Source organism: Oreochromis aureus, linkage group 13 (genome assembly GCF_013358895.1).
Source record: "Oreochromis aureus strain Israel breed Guangdong linkage group 13, ZZ_aureus, whole genome shotgun sequence".
NCBI lineage: Eukaryota > Metazoa > Chordata > Actinopteri > Cichliformes > Cichlidae > Oreochromis > Oreochromis aureus.
The window spans coordinates 16437025-16464861 of NC_052954.1; the positions used below are offsets into that span (position 1 = coordinate 16437025).

General features: G+C 40.9%; 3 protein-coding genes across 6 annotated transcripts; 2 read left to right on the plus strand and 1 right to left on the minus strand.

The window, feature by feature from the left end:
• Nucleotides 1-2952: 2952 nt before the first annotated feature.
• LOC120443425 lies at nt 2953-4184 on the minus strand. Its single transcript, XM_039622101.1, has 2 exons — nt 4048-4184; nt 2953-3693 (listed from the first exon to the last, which is right to left on the minus strand). The coding sequence occupies exons 1-2, from the start codon at nt 4084-4086 to the stop codon at nt 2953-2955; spliced, it is 780 nt and encodes a 259-aa protein (XP_039478035.1). The 5' UTR covers nt 4087-4184.
• Nucleotides 4185-4887: 703 nt separating this feature from the next.
• si:ch211-223a10.1 (putative ZDHHC-type palmitoyltransferase 6) lies at nt 4888-13385 on the plus strand. Its single transcript, XM_031738960.2, has 11 exons — nt 4888-4988; nt 5632-5800; nt 6352-6487; nt 6574-6684; nt 7711-7843; nt 8431-8609; nt 8792-8865; nt 9042-9204; nt 9283-9365; nt 10667-10857; nt 12021-13385. The coding sequence occupies exons 2-11, from the start codon at nt 5680-5682 to the stop codon at nt 12507-12509; spliced, it is 1680 nt and encodes a 559-aa protein (XP_031594820.1). The 5' UTR covers nt 4888-4988; nt 5632-5679; the 3' UTR covers nt 12510-13385.
• Nucleotides 13386-13809: 424 nt separating this feature from the next.
• arhgap22 (Rho GTPase activating protein 22) lies at nt 13810-27831 on the plus strand. 4 transcript variants are annotated; one of them, XM_039622149.1, is made up of 11 exons: nt 13810-13886; nt 14130-14231; nt 19363-19559; nt 20234-20321; nt 23335-23463; nt 23603-23813; nt 23912-24044; nt 24124-24197; nt 24537-24658; nt 24790-25777; nt 25901-27831. In XM_039622149.1, the coding sequence occupies exons 2-11, from the start codon at nt 14132-14134 to the stop codon at nt 26118-26120; spliced, it is 2262 nt and encodes a 753-aa protein (XP_039478083.1). In that variant the 5' UTR covers nt 13810-13886; nt 14130-14131; the 3' UTR covers nt 26121-27831. The 4 variants fall into 4 exon arrangements, with proteins under 4 accessions (XP_039478083.1, XP_039478081.1, XP_039478082.1 ...); XM_039622147.1 differs by lacking the exon at nt 13810-13886 and having other exon boundaries at nt 14045-14231; XM_039622148.1 differs by lacking the exon at nt 13810-13886 and having other exon boundaries at nt 14045-14231; nt 23338-23463.
• Nucleotides 27832-27837: the final 6 nt, after the last annotated feature.

Sequence of the window (27837 nt, forward strand, 5' to 3'; positions counted from 1 at the left end):
AGATTGAAAATGTGACGTCATTGAGGGGTAAAACCGCAAAGGATTGTGGGAACCCAAGGCAAGAGGTACTAGCGCACGCAGGCTTTCAATTGAAATAAGTTACACAGCGATAAAAGAAACAAAAATGCCAAGAACCTGTTGTATTATTAACTGCACAAGCCGGGAGAACGACAGCCGCGTGAAGTCGACGGGAAATGCGTTTGGTTTTATCGGATTCCGGCGTGGAAGAGAAATTCTCAAGCCATGTCTCCGAAGTCACGAAGAGGCGACGGATGGCCTGGATTGCCGCTATCAGAAGACCTAATATAACGTTCGAAAACACTCCACCTCACATGTTAGTCTGCTCAAGCATTTCCACAACGGTAAGTGTTTTGTGGTATTTAATACGTCTTATATGGCGCTGAACAGAAATCATCACGCTATGCTCCTTTGTTTATTGTGGCTCTGTGTAATGTTTGCTGTATTTTGTAGGCAAACCAGCCTACGAAATGCTGGAATGCGATCCAGACTGGGCACCCTCTCTCAAACTGGGCCCACAGAAGTTAAAGCTTCTACCACTGCTAGATTTGATCGGTTAAAACAGAGATCGAAATCAAAACAGCCACGAAAAGGCCCGCGTTCCTCTGGGGCAGAGACAGCTCATGCAGGTGAAATCCATCCAGGTAAAATTGTCAATGTACATAAATAAATACCACTTTTTCCACATTAAGCACTGTCTTATTTTTGCACTTTCAATGATCTTGTCTTTGTCTGTGTGCATGTATGTCTTTCAGCACCAGTCACTACGGAAACTACAGCTGAGAGCCAACCACAGCAGATAAATCCAAAGCACCAGGATGAAGATCTGCAGGAGTGTAAAATGTGTTCTCAAAGGTTACAAGAAATAGCACACCTTCAAGAAGAAAACCTAGTGTTAAAAAAGAACTGTCCAAAAAGAAATTAGACATGGAATTCTTGAAAGCGAGAACTCTAAAGTTAAATTCTACACAGGGCTGCCTTCTTTTGCTTTACTAATGGGGTGCTACAACAAATCAGCCCGAGCTTGCCAGACACTGACAGGAAAATTTCCCAGTTTCAGATGCTCTTGCTAACTCTCATGCGTTTAAGACTCAACCTTCCGATTGCACATATTGCACACCTCTTTGATATTAGCCGGACAACCACTTCCACTGTGTTTAACATTACTGTAAATGTGCAATACGCTCACCTGAGTCCATTTGCACTGGCCTGGAAGACATTGCATACAGGCCAGTATGCCACACCAGTATGTAGAGATGTTTGGTGACGGGTGACAGTTATTATTGACTGTTTTGAACTGTTCATAGAGGGCACAAAATTTACGTGCCATGGCGGAGACATATTCAACATACAAAAGTAGACACACAATGAAATATCTCATTGGGATCACACCACAGGGGACCATCTCTTTCATTTCTAAAGGATGGGGAGGGCGTACAAGTGATAAGCGAATAGCGGAAACTTCTGGCTTTTACAGAAGCTTTCACCGGGGACATTGCTTTCGCAGACCGGGTTTTGATATCAGGGAAAGTGTTGCCTTAATGGGTGCCACTTTAAAAATTCCAGCATTTACAGGTGCATGAGTCAGCTACAAGCAAAAGATGTGGAGGACACACGAAAACTGGCACATGTCAGGATCCATGTTGAGCGTGTTATAGGCTGTCTCACGGTCCAAGTACACTATCCTAAACGACACCATCCGTCTAGGTTTTGTGGTGCCATGCGAAGGTGAGAACATGACTTTGCTGGATAAGATAGTTGCTGTATCATGTGCGCTCACAAACATGTGCCCAAGTGTTGTTGTAAAGCAAGCAAGTGATGAATAACTGTTTTCCAATTTGGTCTTGTTTTGTTGTGCAGCTATGTTTTAACAAAATGAAATAATAATGCACAACGGTATATTATTTTGCCTTTGTCCTGTAAGCTTCGATAGTAACATGTAAAACTTGTCAGTTATAAATAAAGACAGTCCTGATGAATGACTTGTGCAACACTTACTTTATTTGTATTGGTTCTGACACTGTATATTAGTACAGTCTGAAAAGAAAGATTGCGTATGGACATAAAGAGATAATAATTTACAGCACAGCTGTAGAGTGCAGTGGTGTGAGACACATTTATTGCAATTTTAACACGTTATAATAATTCACTGTGCGTAACAGAACAACAGATAACAAACCATAAAGTGCAGAGTACAGGAAGATGTGTCCACCTTAATGTGACACTAAACATGAAATCACAAGAAAGTCCTTCAATATAAGAGTTGTCTCAGATGTGTGTAACTGAAATACTTTGATTAGTTTTCTATGCAAGCTTTTGTCTTTCTTTTTTTTTTTTTTTTGTCACGGTGACATCCATGTAATGTGGCCCTTGTGAAACACTGGTTTCTGGATCACTGTAGTGATTGGCCAAGAGCTCAGGCATCACAACTTTGTAGAAAAAATCCTGAGCGACAGGCAACATTTTAGTCCACAAGTCTATATCTGGCATCACACGTGTAACAACACAAGCTTTTGTTGTCCACACAACAATGTCACAAAAGTGTGACTTTGTAACATAGATCTGTGTTTGTACCTGCTTGTAGTAAATGTGTGTCTTTTTCAACTCAACCCTTCCATCTTTTAACCCCAAACAAAACCTGTCATCTTCACAGGCCTGCAGGAGGTTGTTGTTGCGGTGTTTATATGGGCACTTAATTTCACACATCCTTCACCACAACATTCACATTTTACAGCGCATCAGGGGTGGCACCTAATTCTGGGAATGCGGGGTTGATTATGAAACCACACTTATCAACTTAAGTTCTCTATGCTGCACCTTTCCTGTGAGGTGTACCACTCGCGTGCTGTGTTTTCATTGTCTCTTCCCACTTGAATTGTTGCGGTTCTTGGTTGGAGAGCTGATGTGACAGTTTTTGTGGGTAGCACACTTTCTTTACAGTTGACAACGCAGGACTGGCAGTGGAGGTGGACACAACCGCATGTATGTTTGAAGTGATTCTTCCTGCTCGTGCTGTGTGCCAAAGGTCACATTTGTGCTGCTCCTGGTTTTCTCCTCCAGTGCCTCTGCCTCAGCCTTTGAGACAACGACACAGTGCTTCAGACGTTCACAGTGCTGCAGAAGGACAGATAGCTGACAGCCCTTCAACTGTGGGTCAAAGATGCGTAGCAGTGATTTGGGGAGGACACGAGGCTGGACAGGGTCAGCATATAGGTGGCAGAAGTCCTCCATAACAGCGCATAGGCCTGACCGGTTTTCATGCATGAGATCTGTGAGAGACTTTAAATCGGCCAGTGTGCGCACTTGTAGTGAGCTGCCACCAGTGCGAGTCCGGATTTTGGGTTTAGGAGAACAGTCACTTTGTCCAGCACTACATGATTGGTCGAGTGCCCTTTTTCTTGCTGCACTGGTGGTGTAGTCAATTGTGTGGCCTGGTACTCCTTGCACTCTCTTGATGTTGGAGGGCATAATCCAGTAAGCTTTGACATCTGTCGGCGTGATATTACCTCGTAGACGCACAGTAGTGTCAACTTTGTAAAGGAGAGCCGCTACATGCACACACTTCTCTGCCACACCAGCCATGCATGTGCAATGTGCACTTTCAACGTCCCCATTAGATTGCAGAATAACCCAGGGCTGAAGAGGCTTTTGGCTGAGGCGCATGGAGTGATTTACCTGAAACAGTCAATGCAGAAAAACATGTTTGTGAGGACAGAATGTACAGTAAATGTGTAGCTTTGCATAAATGGTAAATTGTCCTGGCAGAATATTGCGTATCGCTTCTGTTATTACCATGGTACATAGACAACAACATATACTTTTATTCACAGGATATATGACAGATTTTTTGTCTCAGTGATTGCCCAGTACGATTACAGCATACAATATTATTATCACTGCTACATTTCTGTAATGCATACCATATATTCTTTGCACTACTAATTAATTACCGTGAGCTAAAAGGTCCTATTTATAAACGGTTCACGAATGTGTATTTATGAAGACGATTTGTGAGACAGGTAAACTTACCGTTGTGCGTACGATGGTCTTGTGCTCAACACGGTGCATTTCCAGGTCCTGTACCCATCCGTCCGTGAACTGCACCTGGGCCTGTTGCAGTGACCTGAAGTTACTAAAACTTCATGAGTGTATGCACTCACTCCAAGAACCATGTAATTATAAATCTGAGCGTGGTTAAAGTTGGGCAGCACGCTGATGTCTTTTGTCCAGTCTGTGTGCTCGTAAGGGTCTAACCCTTTCACTCCTTTGATTTTTTCCAAGTACCTTTTCTTTGCCTTTTCCTCGAGTCTGTCTTTGTACGGACCGGCATTGTTCTCCTTCGTTTTGTACATTATTTTTGGTGAGAAAAGAAAAAGCAAGACGGTATTGGAACGTGAGAAAAAACGTTTTGCGGTGCTGCAAATGCTTGCATTTGATGCGGTAATTTAAATGTCCTGCCTTCACCTCCCGGCATGCAATGCGCGAAAGTCACGTGGTCTGTCAATCTCTATAGCAGGGTAAACCATGCTATTCTTACATAGTCTTACACGACTAAATGCAAAGGGCAAATAATAAAAAAGGCATGCTCTCTTTTCCTTCAGTATATGCATATATGCCTTACACTTCCATTAAATGTGGTGTTTCTTTTACACTATTCTGTTAAGTTCCCCGAGCCACTTTCAGTTTACTAGAAGTGGGCGGGGCCATCCAAATAAGGATAATATCGATACCAATACTGGCATTGGATCAATATGTTGTTTCTATCCTCTAAGTCAGGTAATCTGGCATACAGGGCATTTTCCCAATAGGCCGCTGCACTTTTGGGCCGATTGGCCGGCCTGAAGGGCCACCGTGCAGTGGATACAAGCACTTACAGGAGTCCATTCCCTCCTCTACCTTTGCTGCGCACTCATGCAGCTTGTAGAAAAGGTTCAGTGTGGAAGAAGTGGGTAAAAGGTGGAGCTGGAAAGGTGAGATAAAACAATGAAAAGAAAAAGAAATGCAGCACAATGTGTCGTATTAACCAACATGTTAACTATCAGGGCTGCTGCACCATGAACAGTAGTACCAGCAAGAACCAGGCCTCACAGTCACAGGAGGCTGATTCTGATGCACCATCTGTGGAGAAGTGAGGAAGAGATGGAGGAAGACTAAATTAACACAAGAAAATAGGTGAAGGGAGATAATTAGGAAGGGACGTATTAAAAGAGTCAGGAAAAATGAATGGCTACTTAATCGTGAAATAGGAAATCTGGTGATTTATTTTCAAAATCACGACATTCTGCTTTCCCCCACATAAGCTGTCATTATGGTTTTAAAGTATTGGTACTGGTATCAGTAATACTAGCCCTCTATTTACTTGGTATCGCAGCACAGCAGCACTACTGCTTACTTTGGAGGCGTTACGGTATTTATAGCGACCACGTGCTTTGGGCAAAGCGCGTCCACGTGACACCTTGCAACCAATGCGGTGTCCAGGGCGTGGATTGCCTCAATCAATTTGACACAATGTAAGATCTCGGTTGCTTTGTAGCGATACATGAGATCCCTTCTCACTTTACCTTATGATGTTGTAGCGCCGCTTCCCAGGAGTTGATTTTGCTTCCTTTGCAGTTTCTGTCGGTGGTAACAGTAGAAGGTGGCCTCCGTGTACCCATCATAATGCATCCGATGCCCGTGTCTTCCGTCAGCGGTGGAGACATATTTGATTGTATACAGAGAGGAAATATTGAAGAGTGTATACACTTCGTTCAGAGTAACCGATCCATACTCAAGCAAAAAGGTAAGCTAGGAAGCAATACAGTGCAAACTTAAGATCTGGCTTTTTGTAAAGGTCATTATTCAACCTTATCGCGACGGGATTTCTTGATTTCCTCATTTTATTGCGAGAAAACTGCTGAAAACATTGTTTAGAAAGAGAACGCTTATACCCACTTTATACTGTTTGTCATCCCTGGCTTTAGAACTTTGGAATAATGTGCAAATGTGCCACCGGGAACTAACTATAGTTTTACCGGATGTTATTGTATATTTGATCATTCTCTGGTCTCTCTTGGTTTGATTTTGCCACAATGCCAAAAAGAAACCTAACTCTGCTGCAGCTCCTCTGTGAGATGGTCTGGCACAGATCCTGTGATGGAGAGATGGACAGATCCTGTGACAACACAGCACAAAGTCACATTGTGCTGAGGGACTCCAATCCCCAAACTTGAGAGGGCTTTCAGCGTCAACAGGCTGACAGTCCATGCATCTGTGCCAGTCTCATATTGTTAGTCAAAGAGTCAGGGTTGAAGGTCAGTGTCATCAAGCTTAACTGTGTTTGTCATCATTCAGGTTGGGGTGGCTTTACCCCACTCCACTGTGCTGCTCTGCATGGTAACCGAGCCTTGGTCGACCTTTTCCTTAGTGCAGGAGCTGATCCTAACCTGACATGTGATGCAGGACAGACAGCTTTTCATTTTGCCTGCAGGTGAGCAGCAGCTGCATATTTAGTTAAAGCCTGGATTTTCAAGGTGAGAGCGTGATTTGAGCTTGTGCACTTTGTACAACTATCAGGCAAGGGAACATCTACATCATACATCAAATGATGCAGTACGGGGCCGATTTACGTCTCATAGACCTACAGGGAAAAACATCACTGCACCATGCGGTCACTGGGGGGAGCATGTAAGTGGATGAAACATCGTACCACAAACTTAGTCGTTTTTGCCATGTGCTACTACGCAGTTATATATACAGTGCTGTGCAAAAGCCCTGAACCACCCCTCATTTCTTTATATTTTGCTATAAGAATGGGAAATAGGTGCAGTGATCTATTGAAACGTGTATAAACACAAATAGAAATAGCAATACAGTATATAAGCTTGACATAGAGGATGCACAGTTCTAAAAAGTTTCAAAGTCAGTAAGATCTCCTTTATTCTTCAACACAGCCTGAACTCTCTTAGACAAGCTTTCTTGTGATTTCTTTAAGAAGCCTTTAGGAATTGTTCTTCAGGCTTCTTGAAGGACATTCAAAGCTCTTCCTTAGATCTTGTCTGCCTTTACTCCTATTTTCTGTCAAAATAATTCCACACCGCTTTAATAAGAAGGTCCGGGCTTTGGTGAACCCAATCCACTGATAGTCTTTTACTATATGTGTTTCTATCCAGGTATGCTTTTAATACACTGGCAGTGTGTTTGGGATCATTGTCATAATGAAAAAAGAAGCTGTTGACAGTCAGTTACTGTCCAGATGGTATTGCATGGTGGATCAAAATCCTACCATACCTATCTGCATTCATGTTTTTTACAAGATTCCCAGCACCACTGGCTGAAATGCAGCCCCAAACCATGAATAGACACTCACTGTATGTATACTGATTTAAACATAAATAGATAGAACCCAAATTTCCAAATTTGCATTGATCACTCCAAAAAAAAACCTGTTGGACTGATTTTTAGTCCAGGTCAGCATTAAGGGGGTTAACAGACAGAACATTCCTGTATGTCCTGGACAGAAAATGAGTAAAAAAGCAGCCAAAATTCAATGAAAACTACAAAAAACCTCCAGAAAGCCTGGAGAACTATTGCTCAAGACATTTATAAAAATGATAAAGTCTGGCTTCTTGGAAGGAAAGTATAAAGAAATGTGGGGTGACTTTTGCAAAGTACTGTATTATGCATGCACTAACTGTTAGTTGTTTTTCCCAGCATTGCAGTGCACTATTTGTGGGAGACAGGAATGTTTAGGTTCACAGACACAGACATGTACCAGGTGACTCCCCTTCACCTGGCTGCATCCACAGGAAACACAGAAGTTATTCGGTATTTGCTCAAGGACCAGGTATGATACAGTTTTCACTGTCTGCCTCTTTCACCCTCTTTAGTTGCGCAACGGTATTATTACACAGTAATACACAAGATAATGCCCAATCTAAAAGTTTTAATAAAAATGTTGAGTCAAATATATATTATTTAAAAGCTGCCGGGATGATGAAAACTATGATACAAAAATGTACTGTGACTTTACGCTTTAGTCACCTTTTGATCTTTGTGCTACTTTAACCCAAACATTTAGAGTATGGATTATTCATAGTGTAAATATGACTGGTTGTCTCTCACTCTGTGTGTTGCATGTAACACACAGAGTATATATTTGCATGGTGAATGCATGGTTTCAACTTGCATTTTGGGGATGGAGCATTGAAGTTTAGTCACTGACTGTTTTCCTGAGCCTGAGCAGTGATTTCCACCAATGCCTGTACCTGTTTTAATGCATCTGAAAATAATAGGCATTCTGATGATGTTTTTATCTTTTTCACTTTTTTTGCAAATATTTTTTGTTGTTGTTGTTGTTGTTGTTTTTTACTTATCCACTTTTAAACTGTTTAAAATTATGTCAATTTTCTGGGATTTGCAAATATGTTTCAGAGGTGTGCTGTGGATGCAGTTGACCAGCAGGGTGCGACAGCGCTTCACGTCGCAGCAGAGAGGGGTGGAGTGGAAGTGTGCTGGATACTGCTGCAGAGAACAGGGTGCGGGATGCTCCATCAGAAGAATCATAGCGGCCTCACACCACTGGATCTCAGCAAACAGGGCAAAACATTTAGGTGAATCTGCTGCTTCCAGAAATATGTGACACCCCCGCCCCCCCATAAAACTAGAAGGACGCTGCATTTGATTCTAGCATCCTTTGGTACCTATGAAATATCCAGTATGTTTGCTTTTCCTGATTCAATCTTTCTCTTGGGATTATGATGCTGATTATTACTCTGCTGTATTTTTTCTCTAGACATCAGCAACTCACCAAACTACTGAGTCGGTACATTAATGAGCCAATACACCACAGGCCCAGAGAGTCTCATGGTACATATGGCTCTGTATATGAACTCTATTCATTCATTTTACAATAAAAACACAAAGATAATAATTGCAAACCAGTTCATGTTACAGCTCTGAAATGGGGCTTTTTTAGATGTTTTATGCTGAATGTGATCATATAAACAGGTAAAAGGGTGTTTTGTGTTTTTCTTTCTTAACAGTTTTATACTACTGGACACTGTTTTTTCCATCGCTGAGTGGAGCTGCCATCCTGCTGATTGCAGCCATGTTGGGAGGCTACGGGGGTTTAATCTGTGGTTTGCTCTTCCCATGGCTTGCCAGAAGCATTTTCACGCAGTACCACCGCATGACCACATACCAAAGGTTTGGCAAAAATTGTAGTGCATGTAAATAATCATCCTTTACTGCTATTATATCACATAGCATATGTCTTCTTTCTAGGTTACCTAACCCGATCTACTTGGGAACCCTCATTGCTGGTTTGATCCATTCTCTGCTCTGCTTCTATGGAAAAATGATGCCTAATATCCTTTAAAAAAGCTAGCATATATTAGGTCTTTTGCTCATACATATTCTTGATAATTCAGCTTTTCACACACCTACGTTAGCTGAGATGTGAGTCTTGGAGGAGTTCAGCACAATTGTTCAACTGGATGCATAGATTAACACATCGGAATCATACACTATTTATGACAAAACAGAATGCCGCTGTATGATGAAGTGACTACATTTTATATTCAAATAGTCACATATGGAGATGTGTAGGATAGAGGGGACCTTTGTTTAACCTAATCTTGGAGAGAGTGAGGACAAGAGTAAGCAAGGCATTGTTGAGGTGTGTGGTAGGAGTGACAGATGGGTTGAAGATGGGGGTGGGATTACATCAGGGATCAGCTTTGAGCCCCTTCTCCTTTGCACTGGTGATGAACAGGTTGACAGATAAGGTCAGGCAGCGGTCTCCGTGGACGATGATGTTTGCAGACGATATTGTGATTGTGAGTCTGGAGTTTGAAGAGCTGTGGATGTGCTCTGGAGAGAAGAGGAATGGAAGTCATTAGAAGCAAGACTAGAATACATGTGTGAATGAGAGGGAGGCAGGTGTAACAGTGAAACTGCGAGGAGTAGAGGTAGTGAAAGTTTAAATACCTGGGGGTCAACCATCCAAAGCGTTGGGTGTAATCAAAGTGAACAGGGTTATTTGTGACAGATGGAGTCATAAGGAAGCTTTACAAGATGGTAGTGAGACCTGCTGTGATGTATTATCTGTGGATGGTGGCGCTGACAAAAATACAAGTGGGGGAGATGAAGATGCTAAGAGTTTGGTGGAAGTGATCAGGAGGGACAGGATTAGAAATGAGTATGAGCAGTTTGGAGACAAAGTTAGAGATACAAGGCTGAGATGGAGGGATAGTGGATACACTGGGTGAAGGATGCTAAATATGGGCAGCGAGGAAGACCATGGGAGAGATTCACAGATGTAATGAAGAAGGACATGCAGAGGGTTGAAGGAAAAGAGGATAGGGATATGGTGAGATGGAGGCAGGTGTGGCGAAGAAGAAGTCAAAACTCAACTTCACTGCAACATTACATATATAAAGGGAAAAGATGAGAATTTAACCATATTTACCATTTTGAATTGGTTACACTAATCTTTGGTTACTGACTGTTACATTTTTCACATTTTCATATATATACATTTTACAATTTTATATGAAATCCAGCAAATATTGATGTAAACTGCAACTAGTTTATTTGGTATTCTACCGAGTCTGTTTAAATGTATGTAAAATGTGCTATTAAAATGTTTATCCTTAATGTTGTGAATGTGTGTGGCCAACCAGTACTTTAACCCAGGTGTCGATGGTCCACTTTTCCATACTCCTTGGGTTATTCTGTAAGGTTCTGACTCAAGACCCTGGGACACTAGACAGAACAGAATCAGATCCTCGGTTCTCTTGTATCGCTGATCTGGTTGAGAAGAACCAGAGCCCACAAAGGTTCTGTCCATACTGTGAGGTGAGACATTCGTATGGGCATGTTGGTAACACCTAATATTGTATGTAGTTATTTTTCTAATTATCACTCTTTCTGTTTAGATCTAGAAATTTATACATAGCCTTTCTGCTAATTGTAACTCCCCTCACATTACAAAAAGGTCTTCACACACGTGTGTTAAGACCACAGATATCAGAACTGCCAGGTAATATATGCAGGGATTAAAGAGGGATTTGGTAGGTGGGGGAACCCTAAGATCTGGTGTTGCAGTGAGGTGAGAGGAAAAGAATCACTTGGTAATAAGTCACATAATGACTTGATTTGTGAGATCTGACACATTTTTCTTTGTCTACAGGCTGTGACATGTACTGATACTCGAGTATTCACTGTTTCCTGTGGATTTAGCAAAAAGAAAAAATTGAACAAGATATATTAGCACATAGATTCCAGATTCAGACAGCCTAAAGCTAGTATAAAAGGTAGAATTCAGTAAGCGAATCTAATCAAGCTTCATCACCATCTGCTCTGGATGTCTCCTTACAACACCATAAATTGATGTAAACTTCACCACAGTACTGAAGCTATCTAGTTTAGAAAGACTAAACTGACTAGGAGTCGTATTAGTATACGTCAGTTTTGTTGCCTGTTTTCGTCTGCTCCCTTACAACAAATATCACCACAGCAGGTAGCTCCACATGTTTGATTTCTATGCCAGATGCTCTTCCTGATGGAATCAAAAATGGCTTTGTGTCTCCTCCCGGGATCAAGCCGCTGATGTTTTGCTTCTTAGGCAAATCTGTAACCGCAGCTCTATTGAGCCACTCAGTAACACATCACGTATAGAGCCAATATCTGATTAAAAACTGTAAAATGAAATAAGACTTTATATGCATGATTTAAATTTCCAGATTATAAAATTTAACTCACTGAATCAAAGTTCTTACTTGGAAATTAATCTGTCGTCTTCTTTCTCATCCTTCTTCCGTACAGCTTGTGTCACACATATGAAAAATGTAAATTAGTTGAACATTACCTAGCAGACAATTATTTTTGAGTGGCCTTATGTGGGTCATTAGAAAGAATACAGGTTTAAAGCCCTGACAACTTTTTTTGGTAAAGTCTATACATAAAGTTGCATTACTTCTTTCTAATATTTTGATGACCTTCTCCTGTCTTCATCACAGCTCTTTCAGCCTGACTACACTAAACACTGCAAGCTGTGCGAAGTGTGCATCAAAGACTACGACCATCACTGCCTTTTCCTCAACCGGTGCATTGGCCGAGGTAACCACCGCCTGTTCCTGGTCTTCATCCTCTCCATGGTGGCTGCCCACCTTCTTTTTGTTGCCACAGGAATAAGTTACCTGTACAGCAAGATGCCTGGAGGCAGCCACAGCTTCTCATTGTGGCTCACATTGTTAGGAGAGGATTTCTGGGTTGTTGTCATGATGATCATGAATGGACTGACACTCCTCTGGGAGGTGTGGCTTCTGACTGAGCAGTTTGATGCTGTCGCCACTGGAACGACCACCTACTTTAAACAATGCGAAAGCGCCGCACGACAGCGGTCACTAGCACAGCGCTGGGTGATAGTGCTGTCATTTCTGATGGAGGGTCGGAGACGGGTGGGCAGCAGACAAGCCAGAGAGGACAAAACTGCCATAGACATTTAAAACTGTCACTCTGACCTTTGTGCAGCTTATTTGAAAACATTTCCAGTATTGCTCAAGTACAAATACTCACTCTTAGTTCCTCTGTGTAAGGTTGTTTGTGATAATGTCCTTTTTAGATTCAGTAACTTTAATGCCATATCTTCTACTTGATTTTAGTATATCTAATATATTTTGATATTAAATAGGCTATTGAGTAGATTTGCCAGGACAATAGTTCACAAAGTGACTTGCAGGGTATCTACCACAAATGTAGACATTCGCCTAGTTTTTAGAGACCTCACTGAGCACTCATACTTTAAGAAACAGTGTTTTTATTTTCTCGTTGTTTTGTATCGTTTGTGTAAAGTACTCATTATTTCTAATACTGTGTTTTAGCAGCGAGCATCTGTGTTTATACTTGTTTTTGTATCCCAGTAATCATTTTTAAAAGTCATTCTTTATTGTTGCTCTAAATAAACGTTTGTTACGGTGTACTGTAAAACATACAACTGATCAAAGTTTACTGTGTTTTCATAAAATTAGCAAGTCCAGTGATTAGCTGGAGATAATGGTTAACAACAGACGACCCAAAAGACTTTGTTCCCAACCTAATGTCGTTACCTCTCTAACCTGCTCCGAGTCATTTGTGCCATGACACTTCCTCTGCTCTCATTAATGGGATATGCTTTTTTCATGCCTTCAATTAGACACACTCATTTCCTATGTGTCCCTCAGGACTGTATTTCTAGATTATAGATGATATTCCACACACCCCAGAGGCTGGTGTGTCTGGTCTGTGTGAGTGGCCATGTCGTGTGACATAATTCAGTGTCTGCTATACTGCTGCTTGTACATATGGAGTGATCAAGTTGATCACATAAAGGCTTTTTAAACTTCTGTATTTCTCCTGTCTTGATTTCATCTCCAGCCGGTTGCCACTTGATATCCCGATTTATTTTATTTATACTGACATAGTTATTTTGCTATGTGATGTTTTTATGCTGTAAGAAAATATGTTTCAGATAATTTTCTGACCTGACATCACCCCCTTGATTTACATATTGGAAAAGCATTTAAAGCACTTTATTTTGCTCTGTTGTAAGTGATATGAGCAGTACAGTGATGCCATTTAAAGGAGAAACTAATATTATTTTTGTACACAAGTCAGCAGTTTTCACTTCTTCATCGGGCCAGCTCACTTCCTGAGAGAGAGACAGACTAAAAATGAGGACAAGGACAGTGGGAGAACCCCACAGCTGTGTGTTATTTCCCTATAAAGCAGTACCTACCACTGCAGATGCCTCAGACAGTGTGACTCGTATCTTTTTTTTTTTGCTGCACGGACAGTCTGGCTCCAGAGAGAGAGAGTCGTCCGATCTATCCATCCAAGACGACATGGCAAGTAATGCTCGCATGACAGTCTCTATTTCCTTCCCTCTATCACCGTCTGTTCACATCAGCATTCCTGAGAGACAAGTCAGAGGTGTTACTGATAGCAACTATAGTGGTCCCTTTTCTGTGAGCATGTGAATGTCATTTGATTTGTTTCTTGGAGATTGGCTATTAAGCAGAGGACTGAGATTTCAGTATGGTCATTGTTTAGAGCCTGAATGCGCTTGCTTGCTTGTGTTATGGCTCTAGAGATGGCCCCGGTGGAGAAGGATACCTGCGGTGCACACAAGTTCAGTGCCATGAATCCTAACAGGACTCCACACATCAGTGACAAAGCAAAGGAACTAGCAGGTAAATCTTAGTTTTTAACTTGTTTTGTGTTGAATGTCATTATATACTACAAGCTGATTATTTATTTTAAGCTTAACTTCATCTGAGCTCTCAAATGAAGTTAAGCAGTAATTTTGTTTTGTCTTTTTCATCAGTGTTTCTGTATCCATCTGTGTGATCCTTGTACTGTCTGTGCGAGTATAAGCTTTTTCTATAGCCAAAGTTATGTTATTGCAAATGCTTCTCCTTCATAAAGTCTTAATGTTTAGTGTCATTTCTAAATAACAGACTGTTACAGAAATCTCAGTCAGCTCTTTCTTCTTACAGTGTCTCTGTACTCCATATTGATCTCTTGATTTCGTGATTTGGATGCTTTTTAACAGACTACAACCTTAGAACAAGCTGAACAGGAACAAGAACATCACACCCTCGAGACGTTTGGTTTTTACCACACAAATTACTGAGTGATTGAGGTAGTTTGGCATTTTCTGTCCGACTGTAAATCTCACCCTGAGGGAGACAGGATGCTTAACATGAGTGTTTACAATGCAGTTTTGTTTGATTTGAACATATGTCCACCCAAAATCTGTTCTGCCAAATGTCTGCGATGGATTATACGGCCAAAGCTTACATACTTAAAAAAAAACACACACACACACACACAAAAAAAAAACACAGAGATTTAAAAAGACATTCTTTTAAAATGTTAATGTTAGGGCGGTCCAGTGGTTAGGGATGTTGCCTCCCAGCAAGATTGGCCTCAGTTTAATCTCCTGACAGGGGAAAAGCTTTCTAAGTGGATTTCAGTGTTTTCCGCTTTATGTGGATCTACTGCTCTAATGCTTTAGAAAAGTCTAATGGACTTTTCTCCAAAGTCTGAGTGATTGTGACTTAATTTTACTTTATCTGTTAATAGCTGTCAGATCAAGATGTTGCCTTGCAAACTTCATGCACTGACTTGTGGCTGTGAATGATGCACCATCTCCTCTCTCAAGCAGACAGTTTTATCTAAAGGTTATTAATGGATTTCTAGTTCTTGTCTTGACTTCCTCTAAGTGACATTTTTAATGACATTTTCAGACAGAGGAAATTGAAACCTTTTTATAACTTGTCTCTGATTGTCGTGCATCAATAAGCTTCATTTTTAGATCCTCACCAGGTGCTCAGCTGACTCAGGATCTCAGGGGAGTCGGCGCTAGGTGCTACTTCAGGTCTGAAGAAATAGAAAAATCGTGAAGTTCTGAAGATGTCCTTAGGAAAAAAAGTTGATGTTGATGAATTTATAACTAGAAGGATATCAAGACATTTGCACATACATTGCTGTTTTTTTATGTCTATTCTAAAGTCATAAAACAGCTAAAGAAATGTTATATTTCTAAATGCCTGCTTGTCACAGGGGTTGAATTTATTTAATTCCACGTAAAGAAATCAGCAAAATTTCCGAGATTTACAGCTATACGTCGACATCGCAGTGTCACATCTACTTTCACTGCATCATAACACTTAGTGGTGAGACTGATGTCAGTGGAATCAAATATATTGATCTGAGGTTGTACATCAGGGTTCACATGAGCCCATAATCAAATCTCCACAACCAGCTGTGGGGATTGTGAAGACTGTGGAGCAATAGAAAAGCTAAAAACACAGAAAAGGATGACAAGACAGAGGACACCAAGCCAGACGTATTTATAGATGGTGAGAAATTGATACTGAGAGTGTGCAGCAGAAGGCAGAGTGACTGATAAAGAGAAAGAGAGGGAGAGAGTAGGCAGGGCTCTAGGTATGTGAGAACAACAGCGTACTGGGCCAGTGGGACAGAGAGGGGGAGTCAGACGTAAAGGGAAGAGGGGAGCCAGAGGAGAGTGTGAGGTTAAGTGTGTGTGTGTGTGTATGTGTGTGTGAGTGTAAAATCAGACAGAGTGCAAGACTGTGAGCCAGGGAGAGAGATGCTCGAAGAGGATGAGGAGTAACAGGGCGAGGCAACAGCGAGAGGAGCCGGTAGAGCGTGTATGTGAGGAATAGTGTGTGAACAGAGGGATGCGGTCATGTCTCTGTGAGAAGGAGCAGTATAGCAACGGTAACCATGCTGAGCCCCAAGATAAAACAGGCACGCCGGGGTAAGCACAGTCCCTCCTCCCTTTCCTCCATCCTTCATCCAGGCTTCATTTTTCTGTCTTGCCTTCCTTTCTTGCTGCTTTCTGCTTCTTTTTTCTTTTCCTTTTTTTATTTAACTTGCTGCTGCTGCAGAGCTTAGTCTGCTGTCTTTTTCATTGTGTATCAACAATATTGTTAGTGCTTTCACTGATAATGACGTGCAGAGCAGTGTGTCCTTGCATCCTAGTGAACATTTTTACTAGCTATTTGATTCATTTTCTTGCATGATCCTGAGTGTAGTGGCTTCAGCTGTTCTGTCGAGAGCTCACTGAGCGTTAACAGGCTCTACTATAGGGTGATGTAATCCGACATGTCTTCCTCAGGTGATTACACTACCTTTATTCCTAGAAAATTTAATTCTGATAGAGATGAGGCACGTTGTGGTAAGCAGCAGTGGTGGGAAGATAATTATCCGTCTCAAAATCACCTGTATTCTGACGTGTGCACCTGAACGCATGACTGTATCTCTGTTCAAGGTTTCCCCAGCTATTTGGCTGTCGGTTTTTGGCAGGTGACAGAGATCCAATTGGGAGGAATGCGTGACTCTCTGCCCCTGTAAAACACAACAGCTGACTCTCAAACATAGTTCCTCTAATGCTGGGTAAAATCCATTTGTGACTACAGAAGTTGGGACACCAAATATATGTGCCTCTCACATGATATTGTGAAGATTAATATGGAAGCTGTAAATCAGAGGAACAGCTCCTGCCACCGAGATTATCATATACTTCCTGTGCTCTTCATAGCAAGTGGTTGCTAGATAACACACAGTTTGGCACACTGTTGCAGGTGCCATGGGCAGTTGTGACAGCTGCCAGCCTAATTTGAGGAAAAAATGATTATTATTGTAATTGGTGTTCTGATACATCTTCTTCGTGAAGCCTCATATTTCTGTGGCTTTAGGCGAAGATGTTCCTTCGTTTCTCCCCTGGCAGCTGATCACTTGTTCTAGACCAGCCGTAAAAATCGGATCATAAAAGATGATGGGGTGGAGAAGTGCCTCCTCTTTCTCCTTCACGAATACAGTCAGGGAGTGCAGTAGTTGCTTGCCATGTCTTGTGCGCTTGCCATCTCTCATTTGCTGTAATGGTATCCTCCTTTGATTAGATTCCCAGCTCTGCTCTCCACTGACCCTTTTATGCAGCATCTTTTAGGGCAAATTCAAACAGCATCACAGAGCTGGGTCTGGATCCTACTCTGTTATGCTGGAAGACATTTACAAAACTGTGAATGATGTGGATGAAGCTCCTCTATTATCGGTATAGTTGGATAATTACCGAAACATTTGAGTGGATAACACAAGGGCTTTAGTAAATCTTTTGAATCTATGGTATCTTTTGAGAGACCATAGATTCAAAATTATGAGGAAGACCATTCTGAACTGAGCTGTGTTTATCATAATCACTAATAAATGTATTATTGCACCCTTATCTCATTCAAATGGTAATGACATATAATACATTTTATACTAATAACTGAATTATTTCAATAATAAATAAATAATTTACATTTCAATCATTTAAAAGTTGGAGCAGCTATCCACAAGGTGAAACCTCATAACATATATTCAAATACTACTACGGTTTCTACCACCACAGTGAGTCCTTATTATTTTAGATTAAACTCTTTATATATACATTTACAACACTTACAATCGGCTTAAATTGTAAACTACTCAGCAGTGAATAAAATAGTTTAAATCAGCTTCACTGCAACCAAACATGAAACCAAACAGCAAAACGCTACAGTAATGCATCATTAATAATCTTAACCAGCATGAGCCCTTTTACTTTTGATACTACAGTGGGCGGATGTAGCTGACATGTTTGCAGCAGAGCGTATGACTATAGTTCTGTTCAAGGCTTACATTCACTCAAATACTGAGTTGGGTAAGACGCTGTATTTTACTTCAGTATTACAATTTTTTTAGCTTTACTTTCTACTTTTACTGTGTTAATCATTAATCTCAAAATATTCAGGTGTTGCTATGTTAACTAACAGACCTGAAAACTTCTTCCATCACTGGTTATTACCACTGAGCTTATAAAAATAGCTCATTAGTGATAATGTTAAAGGTTAGGTGAGAAGTAACCAATATGATCCTTGTTAACTAATAGTTGACAGAATAATAAAAATCAGTTCCTTCTTGATGTTTTGTTTTGCTTTTATATAGAAGTATGAGACATTATATCTGCTGTATTTATAAACCTTGATCAGCCTGCTTCAGCTGTCGTTTTGGAAATGACTGCTTCACGCAGTTATTCTTCTTCCTTCTCAGCAATCATGACTCTGCAAAGGAAGGATGTCCAGCAAGGGGAGAAATAGAAATGAGGAGTCCAGACAGAGAGCTGATAACAGAGAGAGAGAGAAAGAGAGAGGGAGGGAGAGGAAGAGAGAGATGAAGAGAAGAAACAGGAGAGGGAAAGGAAAGAGAGATCTCTGTCCAGGCCCTTAAAGATACCTTCCCTGCTGTCCTCAGCAGAAAGCAAAATGCAATTAACAAGGAAAAAAGATGCCATTGATTTCTCTCTTCTCCCCTCTGCCTGTGCCTTGTGTTTATCTCTCTCTTTTCTCTTGCTGGTTGACTCCCCAGGGATCGCTCCACTGTCACAGTTTTTGCTCCATTCCTTTGGCATACAGATGCTAATATATAATCCATATTTTAAGTCAGTCAAAGCACAGTCTGATCCAAAGCAAAACCCGTCTATGTATAGCAATGAGACTGGAAATAATGAATGCCCTTGTTAATATCTGAAACAAATAAAACAATGTACAGAAATAGATAGGTTTCTGAAAACAAGATGGCTTTGCAGTGAAATGGAGGCATTCCCTTTGTAGGCTGAATTCAGATGAAATCTTGATGCATGGCCCATGCTGTGGGCTTAGCGGTACCCGAGGGAGACTACAAAGAAAGATTTAGAAAATTACTTATCCTGTGTCTTCATGGAATATTGTCTCTGTCACTCTTTTTCTGATCTCAATGTGTGTACCCATGCAGCGCGGTCCAAAAGCATGGTTCTCGGAGAGTTGACGAGGGTTTCCAGGCCCTGTTCTCCTCTGGATCATGAGAAAGCGCTGAAGGCGGGCTGGCTCAAGAGACAGCGGAGTATCATGAAAAACTGGCAGCTGCGCTGGTTTGTCCTGAGGAGTGAAGCTCTGTATTTCTACAAGGATCAGGATGAAAGCAAAGCACAGGTATTGCAAAATAGCACATACGAGGCATTGACATCATGTCACCTGTTGCAAGGCTGCTCTGTTATATTCCATCGTATTCCCCCTGAAACGTCTGAGCCAACTTCTTGAACTGATCCGATTAGTATTTAGAACCCAAAGCTGATCACTCAACTGTGTTTTTCAACTAAAATAAAACCAGATGTGTTTTCCATTCTCTTAAATAGCCAAGTGAAATAAAAGTGACCATGTTTTTTTTTAACTGCTTGCTAAATGAAATACTTGGTGTCGAGCTATGGCTGGGTAAATATCATTATCTTTCACACAGAAAATCAACTCCATTAAGACCTCCCCACAGTCTCCATTAAAGCCATAGTGTGTTGTTACTGCCCTGACACATACACTGATTATGTGGTAACTACCTACCCTGTGGTTGTGTCTGAAGCACTTAGTTCTTGACCTTTGAACCTATCTGTGCTGAAAGGATCAAAAATGCTAGTACATCAGGAAGCACCAGTAGGATAAGTAGATGAAGAGATGTTTCCCTGAGTCATTCCTCCCTCCATCATCATTGCCTCCCTCTGTTGGACAATTGCCCAGAGTCCCGTGTACTCATCGCTCCATAATATTTAACATTCACTACATGCCCTTGTCCAGAACCTCTGATATCTCACACCTTCCTCGCCTTTCTCCGGCAGGGTTGTATTCCTCTTCAGGGTAGTCAGGTCAATGAGGTGCCTGCCAATCAGGACGAGCCTGGTCGCCACCTTTTTGAAATTGTTCCAGGTGAGTTGGCACAGTGACAGTTCTGTTATATAAGGAAACAAGTAAGTAAATAAGCCTTGTTCAAGAGATGCTGAACAATCCGTTTAGCACTGAGTGCCAAATAGAAAACCATGCACTTGGCTCCCTTTAGATTTTTAGGTCAAACTTTATGTTTTACCTAGCAGTACTTTTCTCTGGGTTGCTTAAAATTGTGATCAGACTATACATGCAGCAAAGCATATCCTCTGTTTAACCTGTGCTGGTCTCTCTTGTACCATCTGGTAGTTTTAGATGGTCACAGTGAAGAACGATTTTAGGATATTAAGATGCCTCCCTGATGTCATTGTTCAAAATGTCACTATATATAGATATACATAAATCATGCTTACAGTGAGCTTAAAGTGCAATGAATTCTAACAGATAAAAGTACTCAGCTGTAAATAAATGTGCCCCACTGCAACTAAACGTAAAAGGAAAATCCTCCAGTAATGCATGCTTAATAATTAATGTAATTAGAATATAATGTAGCCCAGACTGGGGCCATTTTCATACACAGTGAGCACTTTTACTTTTGATACTGATAGTGATATATTGCTAAATGCATTCACTAGGTGTATGTTTGAGCCACTGTACTCTGTGTAGATATTACAGTTTTTACTTTGACAATTCTAAGGCTTCATATATCAGGATGTGATTAAAAAAAAAATCATTTGATCCTTAACAAGGTCTAAAATTATTTAAATACAACCTGAAATGAACAACAACAATACTTACATATTACACAAATTTTTATTTAACAAAAATTAATCCAAAATGCAAAAGCAGTGTATAAAAAACTATGTGATTCACATTCAAATGGTCTTGTAAAACCACTTTTAGCGATGATAACTTCACGTTATTATTTCTTGTATGATTTTATCAGTGTCTCAGATTATTGTCGAGGAATTGTGTCCCACTCTTCTTTACAACTTCATGTTCATGGAGGTTTGTGGGCATTCATTTATCCACAGCATGCTTAAGATCCCTCCACAGTATTTCATGGTTGAGGTCTCGACCTTGACTGGGACATTTCACACCTTGATTCTTTTCATTTTCAACCATTTTGTTGTAGATTTGCTGGCGTGGTTTTGATCGTTGCCCACTTGAATTGCCCAGTTTCAGCTTACCTTTATCTTTCAGACTGATGACCTCACATTCGACCTCAGGTCCTTTGGCTGCAAAACAAGCCCAAATCACAATCCACCACTGGGCTTGACAGTTTGTGCTAAAATGCTATGTTTGATTTTGTCTGTCCAAAGAAGGTTTTTAACCCTCCTAAGCCAAGCTGCAATGTTCTTTTTGGAATTAAGACGCTTTCTATTGGCAACTGTTTCAGACAGATTATTCTACTGTCATGAACTTTAACTTTTAACATGCTAACTGAGGCCTGTAGAGTCTTATCTCTTAAGTTTTTTGTTTGTTTGTTTTCAGTTTCTCTGAGTATTTCATGGTCCGACCATTGGGTGAATTTACTGGGACTTCGACTTCTGGGGAAGGCTGGCAAAGGTCTTAAACGTTTTCCCCTTTGGAATGACCTTTCTCACAGTAAAATGATAGATTTCAAATTGTTTGGAAATCAATTTCCCACATTGATAGACAGCAAAAATTGCATCTCCAAGATCATTAGTGACATATTTCCTCCTAGGCATTGTGTTGGTTAATATCTGAATCCTCCAGAGAAGCAAACTGCCAAACATCTACTTTCTAGATGATCACTGTCTGGTGATCAGTAAATGAAATACATTTGACCAGCAGGACCTGGCTCTTACTTACCTCCTTAATTCCTATCAAAGTAGTAAGGGTGCACTTAGCTTTTGACACACTGCTTCTGCATTATGGCTTAGCATGTGTTAAATAAATAACAACACAGTTTTGTAGTTCATCTGAGGTTGTATTTACATAATTTTAAGACCTGCAGATTATTTTTATCATATGTGGGTACATAAAATCTCAATTTAAAAGGGAGTGCTGTTTCTTTTTACCATGACCACTTTCCTGCTGTTCGATGGATTTGAATATTAATATCCAAAATTCCTTTAATTTTTTTAGACAGTACTGTACTTTTATTTATTTACCACCTTACATAAAATCAGTTGTTTCAGTTTTTTTTACAGAAGCATGAATATCAAATTGTCATTGCAATATAAGTGGATTTTTTTTCCTCATACATTAAATTTAGGAAGCGGTTCCAGAAATATATAAAATACATTTGTTTTAGGAAAACGGCTGGCAATAAATATGTAGAGTTTGTAATAAATGGTTTATTATGTGCAAATACACTGCCCTCAGTCTCATGTGACCTTGTAGACAAAGACTGTCTTGTTGAAAAAACAGCGTGAAAACACACGTGAGGAAAGGTCCAGGACAGAGAGAGAAAAGAGTGAAAAGCATGGTGCAGTTGCTGGTGTCCCATGGGAAGCCTTCTCTTTCTGGGTTGTTTGTCTCGCACACACAGCACACTATGCAGCACAGTGCAGGACTTAGCAATGAATGCAGGTACTGATATGTATTCTGCCCAATGAGCCATGTGCAATCCTTGCTAAATCCACTTTTCCAATCCTGTGTTTTGTATTGCTTTTTCTAAAACATGTGAGTTAAGTTTTATGCTTTTATCTCTGCTGAGTATTTCCACCTCTTCAAAGGCAAAGGGAGAGAATTCCACATAGGGTAATCAAAGCTGTGCTGAAATGAACTAAATGTCAAACTGAAATGTCATCCCGGGTGGCATCAAGCTGTGTTCACCCAGAGGAAGAAAAGCAGAGCTGCATGATTGTGTCTTTGTACTTTACAGGGGCGCTTGAGCTAATGAGGTTATTGAGAATACTGATATTGATATTAGCAGTTGGTGGAGATTGTTTGCAAATGAGATCTGTAAACAAAGTAATTCTGCAAAGTCACTTGTGTTTGATTCCATATGTTTAATAGTGGGTTTGAAATGTGCTTGTCATTATTCCATAGTGACCAAGACAAAATTGAAGCATGGCTTTCTTTTCAGCAGGGGCTGGAGAAAAGGATCGAACTGGTATAAGCCATGAATCATTCCTGCTGATGGCCAGCTCCCAGAGCGACATGGAAGAATGGGTCAGAGCCATACGTAGAGCTATATGGGCTCCACTTGGTGGAGGTTTGACTCTTTAAAATGTCCTTGTATAGACACACATGAACACAGAAGGGTCTGCATGCCTTAAAAAATGGATACGGGGTTTGTATAAGAAATATTTTGAGCTATTAGTCACATGAATTTCTTGATTTTGTGACTGAAGGTGTCTTTGGGCAGCACCTAGAGGAGACAATGTTGTATGAATCCCAATGTGGCCCTCAGAGACTAGTCCCTGTGCTGGTTGAGCAGTGTGTATGCTTCATCCGTGAAAATGGACTCAAGGAGGAGGGCCTTTTCAGGGCCCCCGGACAGACCAATCATGTTAGAGAACTGCAGGATGCCTTTGACCGCGGTGAGAAGCCAGTGTTTGACAGGTGAGGCAGTGGGACGGGGAATTTTATCCACAACAGTATGCTAAGCCATTATCTGTATGGAATAGTACTCTATATTGTGCATTCCTTTTCTCTTTCAGTTCCACAGACGTCCACACAGTGGCATCACTGTTAAAGCTGTACATACGAGAGCTGCCAGAGCCTATAATCCCATTCTCCAAATACACACAGTTTCTCTCTTGTGCTCAGCTTCTTACCAAGGATAAAGAAATGGTATTGAATTGTCTACTTAAGACTTTACTGGTACATTTCAAAATCTGTTCTTGGCAATGAACATCTACTTTTTTCCAAGGGTATTACAGAGCTCGGCAAACAGGTGAAATCACTTCCTCAGGTCAACTACAACCTCCTTGAGTACATCTGCAAGTACGTAAACTGTATCTTGTCACCTATATATATCAGTGCTGATGTCATTGTGATGGGACTTATTATTCTGTCTTCACGGCTTCACAACTGATGATTTGTCAGCCTATCAAACCAGAGACATTCATTACACCCACATTGTCTTCATCAGGGGAAGTGACATCACTGTGCATAATTGCATATCTTCTCTAACTCCTTACATTATGGGAAAAAATCCCACGCACCAGTCACAATGAGACCTCTCAATCATCTGACCTGATTATTTTTTAAAACCAGCTTTAGCAAAGCTTAGCACTGATGATTATATGAAAATAAGTTTTGCTTTTGGTTGTGTCTGTTCAGGTTTCTGGATGAGGTGCAGTCTCACTCCAATGAGAATAAGATGAGTGTTCAGAACCTGGCCACTGTGTTTGGACCTAATATCCTTCGGCCCAGAGTGGAGGATCCAGTCACCATGATGGAGGGTTAGAGAGCATATCGATCTTTGCTAATTTAATGCAAACTTGTGAACAAAAGCTTGCCTTTCAATCGGTGTGTACAAAGTTTCAAGATAACTTGAGAAATTTGTTGTATTTTTGTTTGGCATTCTAAACAGGAAGTACGCAGGTGCAGCACCTAATGACTGTGCTGATTAGTGAACACTCCCGACTTTACCAACATGAGGAGCCAGAAACAGAGATTAAGGTTCCCATACAGCGCCAGGAGAGCCAAAGGTGCAAGGTGGAATGGCTTTCACAAGAAGACCCTGACCACCCACATCCCTCAGGGACAAGCTCCAAAACGCCTAACGAAAAAGCCCAATCTTCCACTTCTTCTACAGACATTAAGCTAACAGCAGTGAGCCCTGTTACACTGGACAAGGGTGAGGAAGGTCAGACTGAAGGGAAGAGCAAAAGCAAGACAGAGGAAGACATCAAGACTGAAGGAAAAGTTGGAAGCGAGGCAGCTGTTAGCCCTAGCAAACAGGCTAAAGCCTTGCCTTCCTGGAGGTCCACCTTCAAGGGCAGTGCAACCTCAGGTGGGCCAAGAGGGAAAATAGGGGGATCTGCAGGGGACGTGTCAGCTGCCGGGGGGAGCAACTGGTTAATGAATGGCCTGTCATCCCTCCGAGCCCACAGACGTACCACCTCATCTGGGGAGAGACTAAAAGACTCAACTCTATCGCTAAAGGATTCAACCCTCTCCCTTAAAGAAACTACTCTTAAAGACTCTCACAGAGACTCTGATGAAGACTCTTCTCGAACATCCTTGTCTCACAGAGCTCTCCACCAATCCCACAGACTGTCTGCTTATGACAACGTGGCCCCCTCCAGTCTAAGTCTACCTGCTGACACTTCATCCATCTGGACGTCTTACGAAATTTCATTGTCTGAACCAGAAGGGAGCGATAAAGCAACAAAATTAGAACCGAGTCAAGAGAGGCCCACACAGTTGAAGGACTGTGCAAATACTTTGGATCACAGTCCAAGCTGCAATGAAGATGATGATCTTGCAGAAACAAATGAAGATGCCACAAGCAAGGTGGCCCAGCTCAAGCAGGAACTGAAGAAACAGAGGACGAGCTATGAAGCCCATATCCGCAAGTAAGAATTAGTCATTTGTCATTCTGTTTAGAATAGCCATTCAAAATCAAAATGTATTATTTATTTATTCATTATTATTAATACATGTAAAAGTTATTATTAATTATATTTATTTCATTTGAGGTTGGAGGAGTCCTGTTCCAACTACCAGTCCCAGATAAACCGCCTCGAGGAGGAGCTAGACCAGGAGAAGAAGAAGTTTCACATGCTGGAGATCCGACTCAGGAACTCAGAGCGGGCACATCAAGATGCAGAAAATCGCAACATTCTCCTTCAGCAAGAGATGGAGGAATTCTTCAAAACCCTCGGAGATCTGACTACAGGAGCAACACGGACCAAATAGACCAGACCAGCCTGCCTTCATCTGGTCCATCAGTGGAGGAGGAGCTCAGTTACTGGGACGCCCAACCAGCCCCAAAGCTTTGAAGACCAAATACCTCTAGCGCAGTACTAATTGCCATCTTTTAGTACAGCTCTCTTGTGCCTACACTGACCAGTGCCGGTGCCAAACAAGAACTCCTCTGGACCAAGCACCTCTTATTTGTCATTCCTTGCTGTTATACACCATAGGTCATTTAATTAGCAATTGAAATTTCCTTGTAAGAAACCAGAAAAGGCCTTACTAAAAATTATGAGGTAGTGCTTACATAGATACGTTATTGTTGATGCTGATATTCTAGAAAGAAATGTAAGCTTTCAGTAAAAGAAAGAATAATGTGAGACGTTAAAATTCAACTCTTTTATTTGCAGGAGTTGAAGGTTGACACTTTCCATTTTCTGATGTATATATTTGGTCTGTTAGTGAGGCAAGTGACCTTCCCAAAAGACACCATGAAAGGTTAACTCGTTGCTGACAGTGTTTGGCCAATCAGAAGAATGCGTCGTACCAGTGGTGCTGAATGGCTCTTTTTTCCCCACATGTACCTGCACTAATATCAGATTTACTCAGAGGCAAAATCCTGCTTAGTCTCTTCTATTGGTTTTATTTGTAAGGACAATGAAGGAGGAGCAAAAAAAAAAAATAAAAAAATAAAAAAATTGAATTGTGGCCAAGAAAGGGTCAGGACAGCGTCACATTCCCCAAAGTGCATTTTGGGAGCTGATGCTAGAGGTTACTGCCTGGAGTGCCCTACCATGAAAAAAAAAGGCAAAAAAAGGACATTTTGGGAATTTGAGCCTCACAAAAAGTTATCCTGGCAAAAGCAAATGTCTGTTTCCCGACTCTCTGAAAGCATAAATACAGTGCAATCTACAGTAAAATGTACAGATCTGTCACTAACTTTACTAATCCATGAACTATACTGCACAGAAAACAAAATGCATATAAATAGTGCTTCTGGATTAAATGTACATTACATACAATGCATCCTAGCTTGAAATAAACAAATAAATAAATAAATACAGAAAACAATACAGAAAAAAATATATATTTTTTTGCATTTCTTTCAAAATGATGTGTGCCAAGATACTGTTTCTTCACAAACATGTTTGAATGAGTGCATGTGTGAGGTAGAACTCAGAAAGATGCACCACAGAAGAGAGGAGCATCTGCGATGGAAGAGAACTAAAAATCATGGGATTGAGTAAGGGCACTTAAATTAAATATCTTAAATATCAGAGAGCTGTAGATAATATCAGACAGTAGGATAAAGTGACTAATTTAGACTTGGTGTCTGGTGATGTCCCCAAAACAGCACTCATTCTAGCCAGTAGGGTTGTTACAGCGCTCACAGTAATCATCGACTCATTCTACATTTCTACTCGCTCTCTTTTCATCCAGCTCTTGCTCATCCAACAGACCGTCAACTACAAATTACATCTAAGTAAAAGAACTAGTCAGAATACAATCAGTTTACAGTACGTTATAGTAACAAAAAAAAAATTAAACAGTGTCAGGGCATTGACCGTTAGACTGTTTGCTATAAATATGCTAACTTTGATGCACCAAGGGGCCCTTTCTACAAGATGAGGAACAATATCAAAATAAAATCATCGGTTTGCATTAAGATCCAAGATGAAGTGTGCTATAGTTTACTGTTAGACAGAATTAGTGTTCATTC